We start from the raw sequence: 18,144 nt of genomic DNA, 5'->3' as shown, positions 1-18,144 counted from the left end.
CTTAGCTTTTCCCTAACATTTTTGTTCTTCCAAGGATTTCAACTGGCTGTTTAAACATTAATTAAGGCTCACAACACCCGGTGAGTGGTGAAAGTTCTATCCCAAGAGAACTGTGCCTGGTGTGATTGTTTTAGCTTTGCTGATGGGGATACCCAGTCTGGGTGTTATTTAAGGTGGAGAAGGTCAGTCTGATAGGTATGGAATGCAGTAATTACTGAGCTAGCATCATAGATTGAGCTTGAAGAGGCACTTTTTGGTCAAATTTGGTCCAAAAAATTGATTTTATAAAACCAGCACAAATGTTTCCATTTGATTTGTTTTAGCTTTAATCATTTGTTTGTTTAATTCAAGTGGAATCTGTTTTTTTAAACAATCCTGCTTCCTTTTAATAACCCAAACACCACCACCTTGCCTTAGGACATGAGAACCAGACAGTGAAACTGAAAATGTCTAGACGCAAAAGTGAAACTGACTAGCTGGTTTTCATTTTTAAGCCCCAAGAAATGCAAAAAGTAAACAAGAATCTTAGTGGAAAATTAGTTTTGTTTTAAAATTTCTAAAAATGATTTTAACAAATGTAGGTGTTGCTGGTAAAATCTGTTATTGTCATATGATTTTTGATCTCATTTGGAAACAATGCACATGGATAGACTCTTTGTACACATTTGTGTAGCACATAATGCCGTCATACAAACTGCTTCATAGCCTCTAAGGTCATAGAAAGAGGCACAGTTTGAACATAAAACACTTCGCTAAATTCAAGAAGTTATGCAGATTTTTCTGGAGGAGCAGTATAGAAAAAAAAATGTGTCCTTTCCACTCATTCTATTGGCTAATTTTATGAGCAGTGAGGGCCTGGTAACGATATATGGGTGTTCTGTTCTCAGGCTTCAGGGTATAAGATGTTCTCCTCTAGATACCAAGAAAGAGTTCTATTCCTCACTATACAGCTTGGTACAGACAGCTAAGTGCATTATGGATTGTTGGGGTGCTGGGGTTTTGAGGGAACAGGAGTTGCCTTGCTGTGAAGTATCAGATGTAAGTCATTACCAGAGGCAGGTAGCTGACCTGATGGACCAAAAATCTCAGCTCGCATGACTTCTCCTTTGTACTAATTGGCCAAACAATGTGTCGTGTTATACAGCGGTAGCCTAGTGAGACATGTTCCTACCTGGTGTAACAGACGACTGTGCGTGCTTAAGGACAAATTATGGGGCCCCCTTGTGTGGGTTCACTAGCCAGGAGCCCAAAGCGGTGCTTTATGGATTGGCCAGCGCCCAGCATAGTAAGGGGAATGCATTTTGCCAAACGGTGATTGAAAATATCCTGTGGTCGGCAAAGAATGAATCAACACAATGGATATTTTTCCCTTCCCTTTCAACTCCTGTGGGTCTCCAGCGAACTGGCCACCTGCCTGTATCCACATGACCTCTGCAGTCATACAGCCAGACAGTGGGTTGTGTCATTCCCACCAGCCCTCATGAGCTGGATTGGGCCAGTGTAGGGATGAGAGACCCCCTCGTGGTGCTAGAAGAAGTGGTGGTGGGGCGCAGTGGGTGACACCCGCTCCTTGAGAACCAGTACTGAATCCAGTGCCAGGTTGCAAATAGCAGGGACTTAGTACTGCGCCAGTTCCCCAGCACGGTGCTAGGGGGTGCTGTGCTGTGAGAAATGGCACTGGTGTTGCGGCCCGGAGTCGATACTGCGTTATGGACGCTGTGCTGCATGCAGTGCTCTCTCTCCCACGGTTCCGTCCGGCTGCAGCCGTTAAACATCCAAAGGCATTTTTTAGACGAGCTGGGATGTCGGCCCTGGAACGTGGCCTGGGTACTGGGGTTATCTAGCACAGGTAGGTACATGGCCCCTATCACCACAGCATGGGAGCCACTCACAATCTTTGATCTCACGGGGAAGTCTCCATCCCTGGCAGTTTTTTAAACAAGGTTGGATGTTTTTCTAGAAGACCTGCCCTAGTTCAAACAGGAGGGATTTCGGGGAAGTCCTGTGGCCTGTGCTACGCAGGAGGTCAGACTAGATCCTCAGAGTGGTCCCATCCAGCTTTAGTCTCCGTCTCTGTATTCCTCACCCGTTCACGGGGGAACGGAAGGATGGAGAGAGTAAGTGACATGCCAAGGTCACACAGGGAGTCTGTGTCAGAGGAAAGCATTGAATCCATGTCTCTTATGTTTCAGGGGGTTGTAGCACAGACAGGGAAAGTGCTAGGAAGGATTGGGGGTGCAGGTTCAAATCTGGCTTGGAAAGCAGAGGTTTCAGTCTGCCATAAAGGAAGGGAGTAAGCATCAACCTGGGAGAGGAATTGCCTAGGGTGGCAGCCAGGAGCAGAGTGAGTAGTAAAAGGATTAAATTGGCTGAGCGATTTCCTGCTGATGAGATCTATTAGAGAGTAGAATAGTTTCCCAAAGGAAAAGGCAGAAAGCTGGTTGCTTGCAACGTTTAATACCGAGCGGCATAATCTCACGCTAGTGCAGAGGTGGGAGCGGATCATCCAACCGATCTTTTCCACCCGACTCCAGGGACGTCCTTGAGAATCAGGCTGGAGTCCCAGAGTGGAGTCCTGTGTGGTTCAGATGCTGAAGGCACAAGTCACTAGGTTAAGTTTCTTGTTGGGTTTTACTTTCTCTCTTCCAGCACATGCACCCGCCCATTTCTTCTGCAGTTTGATAACGATTGTGCTCGCTCTTCTCTTTGCCCTCCTTCTTGATAGTTCTGGTGAAAGGTAACAGCGCAAAAGACTGAAGTCCTCCCTCTGTTTGTCCCCAAACCAGCACAAGATTCCTCCATGCAGTCCCCTTCCAATGCACCTCGCCCCTTTAGGGATGACACAAAGGTCCAGTCTCCATGGCCCATTGGGTGCTTGGCTTCTCTGCTCAGGCTGGCAACAAGAGCCCCAATGTATTAGAAATGCTGGATTTTGTGATGTGGAGACCTGTCCACCAGGAACAGACTCGTGATTCCCCACCCAACCCCTCTTCTACCTCCCATGCTCATTTCTACTAGGCCACGGAACAGCTGTCAGATGATAACAGCTTTCACTCACTACTTGCCTGCCTTGGAATCAAACCAGTGTCCTGGAGGTGAAAGGCCCCCTATCCCATTACCAATCCCCAGAGCTTTTTCTAGACCAGGGGTTCTCAAACTTCATTGCTCCACGACCCCTTTCCGACAACAAAAATTACTACGTGACCTCAGGAGCGGGGGACTGAAACCTGAGCCCGTCTGAGCCCTGCCACCCCGGGTGGGGGGACCAAAGCCAAAGCCTAAGGGCTTCAGCCCCAGGTGGGGTGGGGGCTGTAATCTGAGCCCCACTGCCCAGGACAGAAGCCGAAGCCTGATTCCTGCTGCCCAGGGCTCAGGCTTCAGCCCTGGGCCCCAGCCAGTCTAACGCCAGCCCAGGTGACTCCATTAAAACAGTTTGAGAACCACTGTTGTAGAGTTTTGTGGCTACCTCTCATGCAGCTATATTTAAAAGGGAGTTCAGCATCTGTAATGGAGCAGATCCCCAACTCTAGAGTCCCCTCCTCTACTCACTCGGAAAATAACAAAGATCTCCCCTTTATCTGAACTTTGGCCTTGGGCAAAACCACTCCCCTATTCTACAGCAATAGGCAAAACTTCTGCAGTCCTACCCCTGGAATCTCTAGTGTCTGGGATCCTCACTCCTGAATACTGTTGTATTTTCTGGTAAAAGTCTCTTCTTCCCCTTAGCTTCTAGGCCTGTCCTTGCTATGCTTCCTCGGGCCTGGCTCGGTTTTGTTTCATTAACTCTGATTTATGTTCTAACAGTGCTGTCATTTCAGCAGAACGTACATGCACGTTTCGTGCAGGCTGCAGCAAAGTGAGCCGGGCTCCAACTGAGCCTTAGGGAAGGCTCCAGCTAGCCAGAGAGAGCAGAGTTACTAACCATCCCAAACTCACAGCTCCGCCCCATGCCTCTCCTGTTGAGTCATCTGGCACCAGGGCCTGAGGAATGATTTCTGACCCTTGCTGTGTGATGTTTGTTAGGGTCCTGTTCCAACCTGCCATACCCCCTTCATAGCAATGCAGCTAAGATTTTTTTGGGGGGAGCTCATTCCCGCTTTGGGGGTGTCTCCTGGGGCCAGACTCCTGGCAGCTCAGGGCCTGGAGTGCTAGGATGTCCTCAGGGAAGAGTCTCACGTTCCCATTTTTTGCGTAAAGTTTTGAAACTTTTTTGTTACCAATAAACACAGCCATGACAAGATGTCGGCACCTCTGATTCTGACCTTCTGGTGCCCCGTTACCACCAAGCAATTCATGGGGCTATTTACAAATCATTTTCTAGAAGGGCGTTTTTCTCTCTTTTCCCCATCTCCCTCCTTGCTGCTTGGAATCCCTTGGAGGATGGGTAAGGGAAGGACTTCTTAATTTCTCCACCCTGTGGTCTGTGTCTGGTGGAAGGGGGTGCAGAGAGAGATAACCATTTTAACCTCTGATCATGGAAACAAAATTACCAGTCCTGACAATATTGAATTTAGCTGCCTCTCTGCTCTCCCTCTGTTCATCCCTCTGCATCTTCTGTAGTTCCAGAGATCATGGAGAAATCCCCACCATCTGGAGAACTGCTAATCTCTCCATCATCAAGACTGAAGTTACTGCAGCTTCCTATTGTAAGCCTGATTTTGAAACAGCTCCTCCCCCACAGCCCACTGTAGCCTCACCAAATCCAATCCAATCCACCTGCCGTTCCCTTGTGTGGTCTGGTGCCTGAGTCAAATTGCTTTTAGAAAGCACAAGACCAATGAACCAAAGCAATTGAGAGAGACGAGTATTTACACTAAAGGCCAGATCCTCAGCTGGTTTAAATCCACACTGCGTGGCTGAAGTCAATGGACCGTCATCGAATTACAGCGGAGGGAATTCTTGCCCTCAGTGTTTTCATTCTTTGGAAAGTTTCGTAATTGTTTTATTTGTTTGATATTTGTGGCTCATCCTAGCTCAAAAATGACTTGCACTAGGATCACCACAGGGGTTTTATTTTGTTGGCCTCACTGAGGACTAGCACCTGTGATGGCTTTAGGAGCATTTGGTGGCCAATACTGCAAACACTTACTCATGAAGTCAGTGGGACTGTTTGAGTGAGTGCATGGATTTTCACCTGTATAAGCCTTTGTGGGACTCCTAAGTTATTACAGGCAGTTAAAATACTTGTGTGATTGAATAAAAGGAGTTACAACACTCTCTACCACTGTATCCCTACACCGCCAATAACAAAAGTATATTGCAGGGACAATTTTACCTCTCCCAGTGACAGAAACACATGAGCATCACAGACAGATCATGCTAAGCTAGTGATTTGACCCTCTGCCTACACCGATCGGGCTGCACTTGTAATGCAGACTGAAAAACGCAGGTCTAAATGAAGTCGTTCCCCTGGGTGCGCCTTTCCCAGGCACTAAACTAAGCTTCTTTCTTCTCCGGCTCAGCCCAGGTGCATCACGGTCATTGGGTTAATGCACTCCCAGGCCTGCATTTCAAATCAATCCCATTTGTTTTAGAACAGCCCGGGTAGTAGCGCTGGTGTAAAACACCTTCCTGTCCCTTGTCACACATAGTTACTCCCTACAGGCGAGCAGCAGCTGACTCAGCAGAGTCTTCTCCAGCGTGTCGGTGCAGAGAGGAGACGCTGATTGGTTGAGAAGGCCCCAATGCGCCACTGGCCCAAATAGCTCCTCTGGAAGGAGAAGGACAAACCTTTTGTGTCACAAGCTGGGATTGACAGATGGCTCAGCCTGGTTTTCCCCAACTGGGTCCAGTGTGCTAGAATGTTGGTGCCGGATTCTGAGCTTGTGGGCTCATTGAACCAAGAGATGGAGAAGAGCTAGGAGATCCTCCAGCCATTCTCCAAACCATCACAGGGTTGTTGCTTACAGTACCTGCTCCAGTGCATTATTCTAGTCTAGCTCTAATGGTCTGAAATGATGACTCAGGAGACAAGGTCACACATCACATTGTATCTGTGAAGTATCTGTGATATCTAGCCTAAATATTACCTCTTCCATCACACCTAGTTAGACCCCCGAGAGCCACCTGAAATCATCCTCTGGCTGTTCACACTGCAGATATTTGTAGGCTGCTATGATGTGTCCTGTTGATTCACCACTTGGCTAAAGTAGGCCAAACGTTGGCCCATAGTTCAGTCCATCCAGTCCCCTGACCACGTTTGCTGCCCTTCTCTGAGCAGCCACCTGTTGAGCAATACCCTTCTTTTAAGGGGGTGCACCAAACAAAGCAAAACATTGCCGGAGGAAGGGATGGTCATCTTCTTGCTCCATGATGCGATGATGTTGTGATGTTTTTGTGGGGTTCCAAAGAGGATGGAGATCGGCAGTTCTCAGTGGTACCAGATGACAGAGCAAGGTGTAATGGTCTCAAGTTGCAGAGGGGGAGGTCTAGGTTGGATATTAGGAAACACTGTTTCACTAGGAGGGTGGTGAAGCACTGGAATGGGTTCCCTAGGGAGGTGGTGGAATCTCCTTTCTTAGAGGTTTTTAAGGCCCAGCTTGACAAAGCCCTGGCTGGGATGATTTAGTTGCTGTTGGTCCTGCTTGGAGCAGGGGGTTGGACTAGATACCTCCTGAGGGCCCTTCCAGCCTGATATTCTGTGATTCGAAAATTGCTCTTTTCTGCAGCCATATATCACGTTGCAAACTTGCATCGAATGTGTGCTCCACTCACACCCTGGGACACGTTCAGCATCGCTATTTCTCAGCTTGCTCCCTCCCAGCGGGGACGGATGTTTCAGCTTGTATTCCCTAGGTGGCTTTGCGTCAGTCATTCCAGCTGAATCTGCCCATGTTTCTAATCCGCTCCCCCCCTTTGGGGGGGTTTTCTATCCACATTGTTGCGTGCGACTCCTCTCAATTTAGTCTTATCTGCGAACAAACATCACTGATGTGCTCTACACGCAGTGCAGTAGATCCTGGCTCTGACCCTTGGCAGTCCCTCTGAGAGCCCCCTACAGCCCAGAACTCTGCCACTCACTCTTACCAAGCCAAAGCCCGTGACAGCTGATCACGTCCGACTCGAGCCGTCTCTCTTGCTTAGCAGGACAAGGTCCCTGAGAGCTGGCTCAGGCCCTGGCCTCTCTCGCTCCTGCTTGTGCCAAAGGATGCTGAAGCTGAGTTCAGTGTGCCTGGCTGGAGGCTGGGGCCCCCGATCTGTGGGGGCATGCCGAGGAACTGAGATCACCAGGTGACTTCATCGGGGCGTTTGGCCTGAGTGGGAACCCTAAGGCGGAAGGCCTCATGCTGACCAGCCTCCCTGTCTGCCACCTACTCTCCTCTCCCCTCCAGCTCCCTGAGGAACGGGGTCATTTGTTCACACAACCGCTGTCATTACGGGGCCCGTCCCGCCTGCCAGGGTTTTCCTAAGCAGCCCGTTATTGTTAAGTCGTTATCATCTGGTTGTACAAGTTCCCTGCCTCCCACCTGATCCCAGCAGCCTCCAACCGGCTCTGTGCAGTCCCTCATGCCCTTCGCTTTCACAGCAAAAGGAAAAACCCTGCCAGGTGATTGGATCGATTTGAAACCTGCACACCACCTGGGCGTGGTGATCTGTGGCACCGAGACTACTTAGAGATTAGTGAGTCTGCTACAACCTCTGTTCTACATGTGGGCCATGTGGCTTTTAGGTCATGGAGTAGAGCTTCATGCATTTAGCTCCAGAGGTCCCAGGTTCGATCCTGCCTGCCAATGACTGGAGTCTGTCAGTGTTACACTGAGATAGGGCCTCTTCCCCATGTACCTCAAACACAGGGTCAGACCTTGCAGCTGGATTAGACCAAATGGCTCAGGGACGTGGTGATGGGCTCCCGAGCCTTCCCCGCATCATGAGCACGGATTCAAATCCAGGCTGGGTTAGAAGCAACACAAGTTTGTCAGTTGTGATGTGTAGCTGTTGTTAATGATTGCTGTTGTTAAACTGGTCCTGCTCTCAGCCCGCTGCACAAAGGGCAGGAGTGCATGGCACTATGGCTGTTCTCTGCTTACCAGGGCCCATGGGAGGTTAAGGGAGCAGAGCACAGTTTAGAGCAGCCCTGAGGCTGTTCTAACTTGTCAGTCACCAGGCAGTCCTAGAATTCAAGGAGCACAAAAGTTGCTTAAAGCAACTTTTTCCCCCTACCTTTCCTGCTCCAAGGGGTAACTAAGAATGGGGCCCACTGAGTGCATAGGGGTCCCAGTGGAGATGGGGCACGGTAGGTGATGCTGTATTCAAACTCCACCCACCGTCCCAAGCTCCGCCCACATTTCAGAATTGTTGGCTCTCTCCGCACTCGTCCACAATGTTTATATTTAATTAAGCTGCCTCCCTGCACTGGGCAATCTTGCAAGGAGCCCCAACTAGGAACGAATAGGCCAGTCCTTGCCCCCCAGTAGCGTCTTCCTCCCCTGGGTCCCAACAGCTCTCTCCAAGGGTAAAACGGTGGGAAAGGTTAGCATTTCCTGCCTCTGCAAAAGGCAATCAGACTGTAACTGAATCCTCAGGGCTGGCAAGCGGCTTAGAGGTTGGCCTGGGCTGCTGCGCTGGGGGTGGGGCAGATCCTGCTGGAGTAGGAGGCAAACGTGAGTCTCCTTCCTGAGCTGCTAGGCTCCTGCATGCCCATCCGGGGATGCTGGCCCGGGAGGTGTTTTTCCCTCTGTCTTTTGGGAGCAGAACTGCAGAACCCCTGGGTCTTGTTCAGTCCCAGCAGCCACAACCTGGCCTGTCTGGGGGTAACGGAGCAGGTTTCGGTAGGTGGAGGCTTTCGGCAGGCGTTAATGTGTTGCTGACGTGGGCATCTTATCCCGATTGCAGAGCCCAGCTCAGGTTCTCTCGGCCGGAGCGAGGAGGGGGATTGGGTGACAGCGAGAGGCTGTATCAGTAACGCAGCCTGGGCCGGGAGTGTGCACGCCGCCGGATACAAGTCGCTCCCTAATGGTCCAGCCAAGGAATACATGATCCCTGGCAGGATCCCACTGAGCTCCTGTTTGGGGAGGAGAGGCGAGGGGGGGTCTGGCAGCTCTCCTCGCCACCCTCCCCCAACCCTGGGCACTGCTTGGCCCTCCCTTCCCAACTGGGACGCCAGCCTCATGAGTAACTCTAGCAAAGCAGGAGCTAGGGAACCGTTCTTGGATTTCTGGGGCTGGGGAGCCCCCTGCCGTAGGCTCCAAGAGGTGGATCAGTGGATTGAAAACACAACCAGCTCTCCTGGATTTACAGGCTCCCACCCTCTCCCTCTGGCAGGCAAGGACTCCACTAAAGTGAGACCTGATGTCTTTTGTAAAAGCTTCGTCAGCTGGGCAGTGGTTTTGCACAAACCGAACCATGTCCAGGGGGGAATAGAAAGACGAGGCTGACCGAGAAGTAAACTTATCATCACAGTGACTGAGATCCAGCTTCGGGTGCAGTGGAGATCAGAGGACGCCAGGGTGTTAATCGGAGCAAGATAATGCTCTGGCGAATACAGAAGAACAACTCTAGGGGTATCAGGAGCTAGACAGGTGTAAATCAGTTTGGGAAATGCCAGCCTGCCGGCCACGCACCCCTCAAATCCATTCCCTTTCCAGGGCGTCGGCTCACATCTTCCATCTCTCTCCTACTTCCTAAAAGGGATCAGAACTGGGCCATCCACTTACTACTCATGATTCTGGCTTGCAGATAAATTCCAGGTTTGCAAAATTACAAATTACAGCAAGCAGAAACAAAGTGCTCTGTTGGTGTCCTTACATGGCTTCTCCCTGGTCATACCTGTGCCACTGGCAGCCCCTTCAGAAAAGAGAGGAATGCTGCATTCGAGCTGGACCAGGTCATTTTCTTGAGTGGCCACCAGATCCCCCCAAAACCAAAATCCACGTGGCAGAGTTTGGGAAGATCCAGGACCCAGGCTTCCAGTTCATGATTATCTCTGTAGCTGACACTGTACAGACAGTAGAGGAGGCTGGCCTGAGTGCTGGGCTGCACATCCTGGTTTGTGATTGTAGGGTTGCACGGAATGCCAGGCTGTACACCCTGCTTTGTTATCGTAGGGTTATTTATTAGGGTTATATGTTTTTAAAGGAAAAATTCAATCTGAACTATTCATTCTAAAAACAGCTGCATACCAGGAGAGAGATGTTAGTTTTCAGCTGGCTCTCCCCCCCGCCCACTTACTATTACAGCTGAGTATTCAGTGGGCGTGGGATCATGGTGCTCACACATGATTCCAGCAGGAGCTGAGCACCAGTGCCAGGGCCCAATGTCCAAAACAAGTTTTTAAAGCCGACGATGCTGATGCAGCTGGTGACTGGAAGACCGAGAATGGTGAGGGCGGTAATGCTCTTCAGAAACATTCCTGGGAGATGTAATGAGAGCGGCGGTGCTCACGCCCGTCTCCCAGCAGCTGCGCTGCCTTCCAGTCTCCCCCCTATGTTCCACTGCCCGGCTCTGCCTCGTCCGGTGGCCTGACCCAGGTGAATGAGACTAGCTCCTGCACTGACGCAAGCTGGGCTAAAAACGACCAGCACCGTCAATCCCCATTCTTCAGGACGTAATCCAAACATCAGCTGGGTTTTCGGAAAGAACGTTTCCTTCTGTGGAGTAATACAGCACAATTGGCCAGGGGCGTTGTGGGGAGGGTTCTTCCTTCCTCTGGCGTATCAGGACTTGGGCGCTGCCAGAGGTAGGATGCCGCACCAAGTGGATCTCACGTTGCACCACCTCGCTTCTTACCTGCTTTCCTAGGCTGATGGCCTGTGGGCTCAATCCAATGCCTGGTGGAGTCAGTGTTACGCTGTGGTATATGCTGCTTTGCTGCCCAGCTTTTCCGTTGGCCTGGGGAGGGCATCACTTTGTACAAAGAGACGTCGCTCATTTATGCCCAGGGTGTAGGTATGGTTAATACAGCTTGGCAGAGTAGGGTATTTATTTCCATGATCTGGCGAATGAAAAGACTTCAGTGTAAAACTGCCCCATTTCCTGGTGAAAACATAAACAACAACATCTAGGGACTAGTGGCTGCTGGCTGGTCATTGTAACTGACAAGACACAGACCAGGTAACTGACCGGCTCCTGTTTCCCAACTGGTTCATTCTTTCAGGCGTGATCTTTTCATGTTTTATTTAATCAATACATTTGTTTCCTCCAACAAGCAAAAACACATCATCTGCACCTGAGAAAACCTGAGTGCACAGATAAGCCTTGGGCCTCACAAAATGAGAGAGAGGGAGGATGGCTTGGTGGTTAGTGTGCAAATCTGGGACTTGGAAGACTTTGTGTCAGTTCCCCCTTCTGCCAGAGACTTCCTGTGTGAGCGTGTGCCTTGGTTTCCCCATCTGTACAATGGGCATAACAACAGTGCCCTGCCTCGCAAGTGTTGTGAGGCGTTAGATGCAGGGATGATGGGAACCCTGTCAGGACTGAAGAAGGTACATCAGGCTCTGTTGAATCCAGCAGGTTTGAGTACGATCCTGAGAGGCTGTAGTAGGATTTACCCTGCCCTGATCAGGTTCATTGCATGGCTTTCGATAATGCATGTGAGTAGCTGCTAGGCTGAGACACGACTTTGCCAAGTAGCATATTTGGATTTTCTCAGAGCTGGGAGAGGAAAAGTTCGACTTGGCATTGATTGAAATTGTGAAGTGGGTGTGGGTGTGGGAGGCTTGGACTGACAGCTGTAAGGACCACAGGGTCTGAGTTGCCACCCTCCAGCGCACCAATTCTGAGACCCTCCCGCCCTTATGAAACCCCCGTGCTGATTTTGCAGGGTTTTGCCTTGCATTAAGTGCGAACTGCAGGCATGTGCTGCCACCTGCTGATCAGCAGGTGAAATGCTTCCTTTCTGTAAGTGCCAGTACCCCGGTCGGCGATTGCTGGCTGGACCGTTATTTATTGCTGTCTGGCTTGACAGACTCCTGAGGGCCTGTGAATGACACTCTGAAATATAACTCCCATTACATTCTACCTCCCTTAAAACTTCCCCTCCTATCCTACATGATGTTGCAGTGTTGCCGTATGCTGTTAAACGTAATGGTCCACCCCAGAGGTGGCTGCATTAGGTCCTGGTGAAAATATCTTGTTGGCCTTTTCCTAGCCTGCACCTGGGCTAGGTCAGACAATAATTTTCTTTATGTCAATGAGTATCTCTGCTTGTCACAGAATCGTCTTCTGTGGGGCTGGCATCCCATCTGCCCCAAGATCATCTGCAGGCTTATTCCTTGCACAAGGATCATCCTTTGCACATGTTGGGTTCATTGTGACCAAATTCGAGTCATATTCCCCCCCGCCACCATCATGAGGACATCTAAGTAGGTTGATATTTGTATTCCTGGCTGCGTGAGGCAGAACGATTCTATTCCATTCTTCCCCCTGTTGTCCCCTGCCCCAGTGTGCATTTGCCATCTCTTTATGTTGCCTCTGCCAGAGGGGCCTCTACAATAGAACAGGCCTGGTGGGAATATGGCCCAGGGTTCCACTGTCTCTGGAGGGGAGCACTATATTCACATCTAGAACCAGAAATAACCCTCTTTCACTCCAGTGGCTGTATTAAAGGTCACAAGTCAGCTAAGTATAGGCTGTCACCGGCTCACTCCTATATATAAGCACTTGGGAGCCCTGCTGACATCCCAGCTGTTAAAATCATATTGCCTGGGAGCAAAGTGTTCCGAAGGTCTCCCAGCGTATATGGGGGTAACTACAGTGGATGAAACAGCAGATGACTTAGGCACAGACACACACACACACACAGCTTGAGGCTGATCATCCCAATAAGAACTCATCCAGAAGGATCCCCCCACACTGCAGAGACTAGATATGCACTGTTCGGGGATGACTTAGCTACTGCAAACATGCACTCCCCTCTGGTTGGACCATGACACTCACTGTGCACCAGCAATGCTGCACACGAGGTTTTAGGGTGGACCCTGCGTTCAGCTACCTAAAAGGAACCTCCCAGCTCTGCCAAAGCTCCCCAATCCTGATGCCAAGCATCTCCTGCTATTCCCCTCCTGAGCCCTACATCTCCCTGGCAGCTGCCCCCAGACCTGACCTGCTGTCTCGAGCTAAGCCTGCCAAACCCTGTGGTGATTTTGCCCCTGGGGGCAAATGAAAGGCAGCAGCGGAGAAGCAGGCCATCCCTCCTACCATCTCCTCCACAGTCGGATTGTCCCTCTGAGCCCCACGCCCCAAAGAGATGATGGCTTTTCTGCCCAGCCTGAAGGCTTCTCCCCAGCAAAGCTGAGCCAATTCAGGCACTGTGTGGAAACCGTTCGTGGCGTGGCTTTGTCCTGCGCGTCCCAGCGTCTATCTGTGCATGTATGTGACAGGCAGAGTGTACGCATTCGGTAACGTACCTGTGCCTCTCTTGGTTCGATGTAACAATACACAGCGGCCTGGGACCTATAGGGACCACTCCCTGACCCAATGCGACTGAGTCTTGTGAGAGTCACAGGGGCTGCCCTCATGGGGAATGGCGCTGGAAGGAAGGGTCTCTCCTTTATGGAGAGACGGTGCCCAAAGTGCTGCAGTGGCATGGCTCTCATTGGGGGAGTCAGCCCTCTCCCCGTGGGCACTCAGCGAGAGGCGTACGTAGGGCTGGCCCCTGCAGGTTCCATGGGCAGCTCACGGAGAAGTCGCTCTGCTTTGTCCCCCCTCCAGAGCGGGAATCCCGCGAGCACGAGGAGCCGACCACCTCGGAGATGGCGGAGGAGGCCTTCTCGCCCAAGGTGTACCGCAAGCACGGGCGCCTCTCCGAGCTCAAGGCCGAGGCCCTGAAGAAGGATCGCAGGAAGAAGCTGACCTTGTCCAAGTTCGTCGGCGGGGCGGAGAACACGGCGCATCCCCGGGTCGCCGTCCCTGAGTTGAGGCAAGAGTTCGAGCTGGTGAGTGCTGGGTTCCCCTTGCCTGCCCCTTTCCTCCCCCTGCCACCTAGCACCCCCAGCAGCAGGTGCTGAGAGAGGAGGGCACGGCTGCCCAGTGGGGGGCCGTATTGCCATTCAGGAGATGAGGCTTTGCCCTGCTCTCTCCTACCCCCGCGCTGGGGAAATCCATCACTTCCAGGAGCCCAGTGGGTCACTGATTTGGGGGGCGTGCGGGATTCCCAGCTCTTGGTTGGTTTGCGGGCTAAGACTTGCTGGGCTCTCGCTGATCCTCTCGCTCCTCTGGCAGGGCCCTTGCCGCAGGCAGATGGAGGCCTCGCTGCAGGAAATCAAAACCAGTGAACGAATGATCCCACGAGCCGTTCACCTTCCCAACTGCGACCGGAAGGGATTCTACAAGAGGAAACAGGTGAGCTCCCCCAGGGGAAACCTACGTGGCCCTCCCCACGACAAGGGTCTGATTCTGTCAGGGCCACTCTCCCCGGTAGCTCCGTGTCGAACCAATAGAGTGCGTGGGGACATTAATGATGGCCCCCAGCTCTTACACAGCATTTCCCGTCCTTAGCTCCCAAAGCACTTCACCAAGCAGAGCGGGAGCATAGTGCCTCGGTTTCCCCATCTGTAAAATGAGGATAGAGCAGTGATGTGACCTGCCCAAGGTCACTGACAGAGCCAGGAACAGAACCCAACCTAGAACCCCAGCCTGGCAGTCTAGCCCCTAGGCGACACTGCTGTCAGGTCACTCGGGCTGCCCTCTTTCAGCTCAGATGTAAAACCGCGACCAGGATTTCCACGAGCCTGGGCGTGGGTTCCAGGGCTCACCAGTTGTGCACAAACCGGGCCGTCTGTTCGTCGGTTCTCTCCCACAGTGCTGTGCCCTAGACGCACCCTGCAGGGTTCCTCTGGTCGTGTTAGTGGTGGGCTGTCTTACTACCCACCCTCCTAGGAGGTCTATCAAGTCAAGTGTCATCAGGCATCCCATGCAGCAGCTAGCAGGAAGCTGCATCGTCTCTGAATCACTTTTTAGCAGTAGCACCTGAAGGCCCTGGCCTTGGGAATCAGAGGGGCTGGGGGTCCATTGTGCTAGGCATGTTGCGCACTGAGAGCAAGAGACAGAGCACATGCTCCACCTGGAGAAACGAGGCAAAGGGTGGGAGAAAGGAAGGATTCTTGATCCCATTTCACAGAGTGGGAACTGAAGCCCAGAGAGTTGAGCTGACTTGCCCAAGGTCGCACAGAGCCAGGAACCGAACCCTGCTCTCTCCTAAGTCCTGCACAGCACCTGAGCCATGGGGCTAGCCTTTGGCGAGGTCACGGACTGGTGCCAGGTCGCACCCCCATTAGACGTGATGGCTGCGTCTCGTTCTCGGCGTGTAGCCACGCGGCACTGAGGCCTGGGCTCTGCTCCCTGCACCATTACTTCCCCGTGACGCGCCTGCCACTGACCTCCCTTTGCATCTCTCCTCGCCTCCCCAGTGCAAGCCGTCCCGGGGGCGGAAGCGCGGGCTGTGCTGGTGTGTGGACAAGTATGGACTGAAACTGCCGGGGACCAATTACGTGGCGGGCGACCTGCAGTGTCACAGCTTCGACAGCGGTGTCACCGAGTGAAGGGCCTGCGCCATCCCCCTGCCCCCTGCCCCCACGCCTCCCCACGCCCCGGGACTCCGAACCCTTTCATCTCATTTCGAAAAACGAAAGAAATTGAGGACCTCGGAATCTGCAGCCCGTCCTCGCCAGCTCGGCGGCGGCGGCTAACGGAGAAGAGGAAAGCAGAAGTCAAACCGGCACCGCCTTCCCAGTACAGACCCCCCCAAAACTGCTCTCGACTCCCCATGCAGGGACGCAGCCAACGTAGGCATCGACTTGGGGGCTTTTCTATTGTGGGTTTGGTTTGGTTTGTTGATATGGGGGAGGGTGTCTTTTTTTGTTTGTTTTGGTTTTTAGACTAGCCAGCAACTTTCTAAACGGTCTCCAGCAAAACCAGACAAAGCCCCACGTTGAGGCACACGTCCGTCGCTCAGCCCTTGTGTTTGAGTGGCTTGTTTGGCACTGCCAGAGTGAATATTGACCCTCCACTGGCGCTAAAAGTCCTTTGATGTCTCTATAGAGAGAGATGCACAGCTTTCTGGGCAGTCGGGGTCTAGAACATTGTTGGAAACGGGTTTGCGTTTCTTTAGTCAGGGGATAACAGCTCCTGCCAGCAAAAAATAGTGGTGGCTCCTTTTAAAAAAAAAAAAACAGCCCAAAGATAACCAATCACCTTTGATCTGACCTAGTCTGGCCATTCTTACGTCTTGTAGACGTGAACGGGCCCCCCACCCACACAGTGTAACTTTACTCACAGGTGCAGTCCCAGAGACAGCTGTGCTTAAATGGCTGTGGGATCAGGCTCAAAAATCTTTACCACCCTCTGTCAGGATGGGAAAAACAAATGATATTGTCCCTGCCCATCAAAAGAATCGTTTGCCCAAATGCAAACCTCTCTCTTCTTCTATTGCAATGGTAAGATTCAAATGTCAAGTCTCTCCCCCTGCAAGGAGCTCCATAGACGCCTTGGCCCCGGCAGAGGTTATTGTGGGATCAGTGCCGTAACTTGGCCAGGACTGTTTGGCCAGCTCGTCAGCTGTTGTGACTCACACCACGGAAGCCACTGATCTGACCAACTCAAGCGGCATCTTCAGGCGTGGCCAGATCACTGCAGCTTTTGGACTTGTGTATTATTTAACTCTTGGGACCGTTTTCTTTCCCCCCTACTTTCACCACGACAAGGGTCTTTGTTAAGGTCACTCCCAACGAGACTCCGCAGCAAAGAGGACGAGGCATTTGGCTGACTCCCTGCTTTGGCGAACTACCGGTGCTCAAGCTGTCACTATCCATTGCTATGTCGCTGAGGGTGCGGATGCGCCCACCGAAAGAGCTAGGCCCCACCCCATCCTGGCAGAGGCTACGACTGGCTCAGGCAGCGTGCTAATTAGAGATATGAAGAGTGCGACGGTTTCTTCCCTGTGCCAGCTGGGACGGGCCCTGCTGCGGGCTGATCCGCGGGAAAGCCAGCGTGACACCCACAACACACTAGCGCAGATCAAAGGGAACCAAGGAATCTCCCCGAGCTAGACTGGCTACTGCGTGACCAGGAGTTGTGGGGTTTCTTCCTCGACCTTCCCAGAGGAGCATGAGCCTGGCATTGCGGGGCTGGGCAGTGCCTCCCTCCCCCACCAGGCTTTGGGCAGTGGTGGGGGGAGTGGTTGCCCTGCTGGTTTTGCTGAGCGGAGCAGAGGGTTTTGCCCCGTGGGAGACTGGCAGGGAGTCTGTGTGTGCCAGCGTGCCCTGTCCGTGCCTGAGGCCGTGCTCCCAACACCAGAGCATGCCGTGCTCACGGAGCCTGATTCTCAGTTCCCCAGGCACGTGCTCAGGGCAACGGGCGCCTTGTATTCCAGGGCTGGGCAGCCCCCAGGGTCAGGTAGGGCAGCCTCAGGACTGCTCTGGCTTACACTCTGGCCCCAGTGCAGTGTGCTCTGGCCACGCTTCCTCCCGCGGCCAGCTGGAGACGCAGCACCTGGCATTGTGCAGAGGGGCCACAGTGTGACCAGGAACCAGGCCCAGGTGAGGGAAGCAGAGACTTAGACTGAGAAACTGGCAGTGATTTGAGAGCAGAAAGCACCCCAAACACCTTTCTCCTATCACCAGGTGGCACCATTTCCCAGGGCAAGGCTGGCTGCGCAGGTCCACGGGTCTCCGTCCTGTGGGCCTTGCCATATGAGATGTGTCCCCTCTCTGCCCACCCACAGCCTGGTTCTCAGAATGGTCCATGGACTCCCCCGCCCCCACACCCCACACCCCCTAGCTCTAGTGCAGGGAGATGCAGAAAGCTCACGACACTTTTCCCTCGCCCTGCCCGCGTCTACCAGGCTGCCAGCCAGATGCGTGCGGGGGACGCAGGGCCGCCCCAGGGTACTCAATAGAGTTACAGGAGGCAGGGATTTATTCCACGCATGGCCACGGATAGCACAGCCATTGGGACCCACCCCATGAAGCATCAAAACCAGGCCACCCAGCAGCCCTGGGCATCTCTCCAGCTTGTCCTGGAAGCTCTGGGTTCTTGAAGGGACAGATGAGCACACGCTCCTATGGCCAAGTCCGGCCGGGGAGCCTGAACAGGTCAACGTTTCAAGGCATTCGGCGTTGGTGGGCTGGGTCAGTCCATTGGAAATGGAAAGAAGAGGGGATGTTTGCCAAAGTCACACCTATAACCTGATCTGGCTCAGCTCCCTGCCCC

General features: G+C 52.5%; 1 protein-coding gene across 1 annotated transcript in view; it reads left to right on the top strand.

The window, feature by feature from the left end:
- Positions 1-17,891, top strand: part of IGFBP5 (insulin like growth factor binding protein 5) — a 29,185-nt gene extending 11,294 nt beyond the window's left edge. The window contains exons 2-4 of the mRNA XM_050917171.1: positions 13,648-13,871; positions 14,158-14,277; positions 15,345-17,891. Of these exons, the coding sequence (XP_050773128.1) occupies positions 13,648-13,871; positions 14,158-14,277; positions 15,345-15,476 (476 nt within the window). The 3' untranslated portion in view covers positions 15,477-17,891. The remainder of the gene's footprint in view (positions 1-13,647; positions 13,872-14,157; positions 14,278-15,344) is intronic.
- The last annotated feature ends 253 nt before the right edge of the window (positions 17,892-18,144 follow it).

This window comes from Gopherus flavomarginatus, chromosome 10 (genome assembly GCF_025201925.1).
Source record: "Gopherus flavomarginatus isolate rGopFla2 chromosome 10, rGopFla2.mat.asm, whole genome shotgun sequence".
NCBI lineage: Eukaryota > Metazoa > Chordata > Testudines > Testudinidae > Gopherus > Gopherus flavomarginatus.
This window is presented reverse-complemented; position numbering and strand designations above follow the sequence as displayed.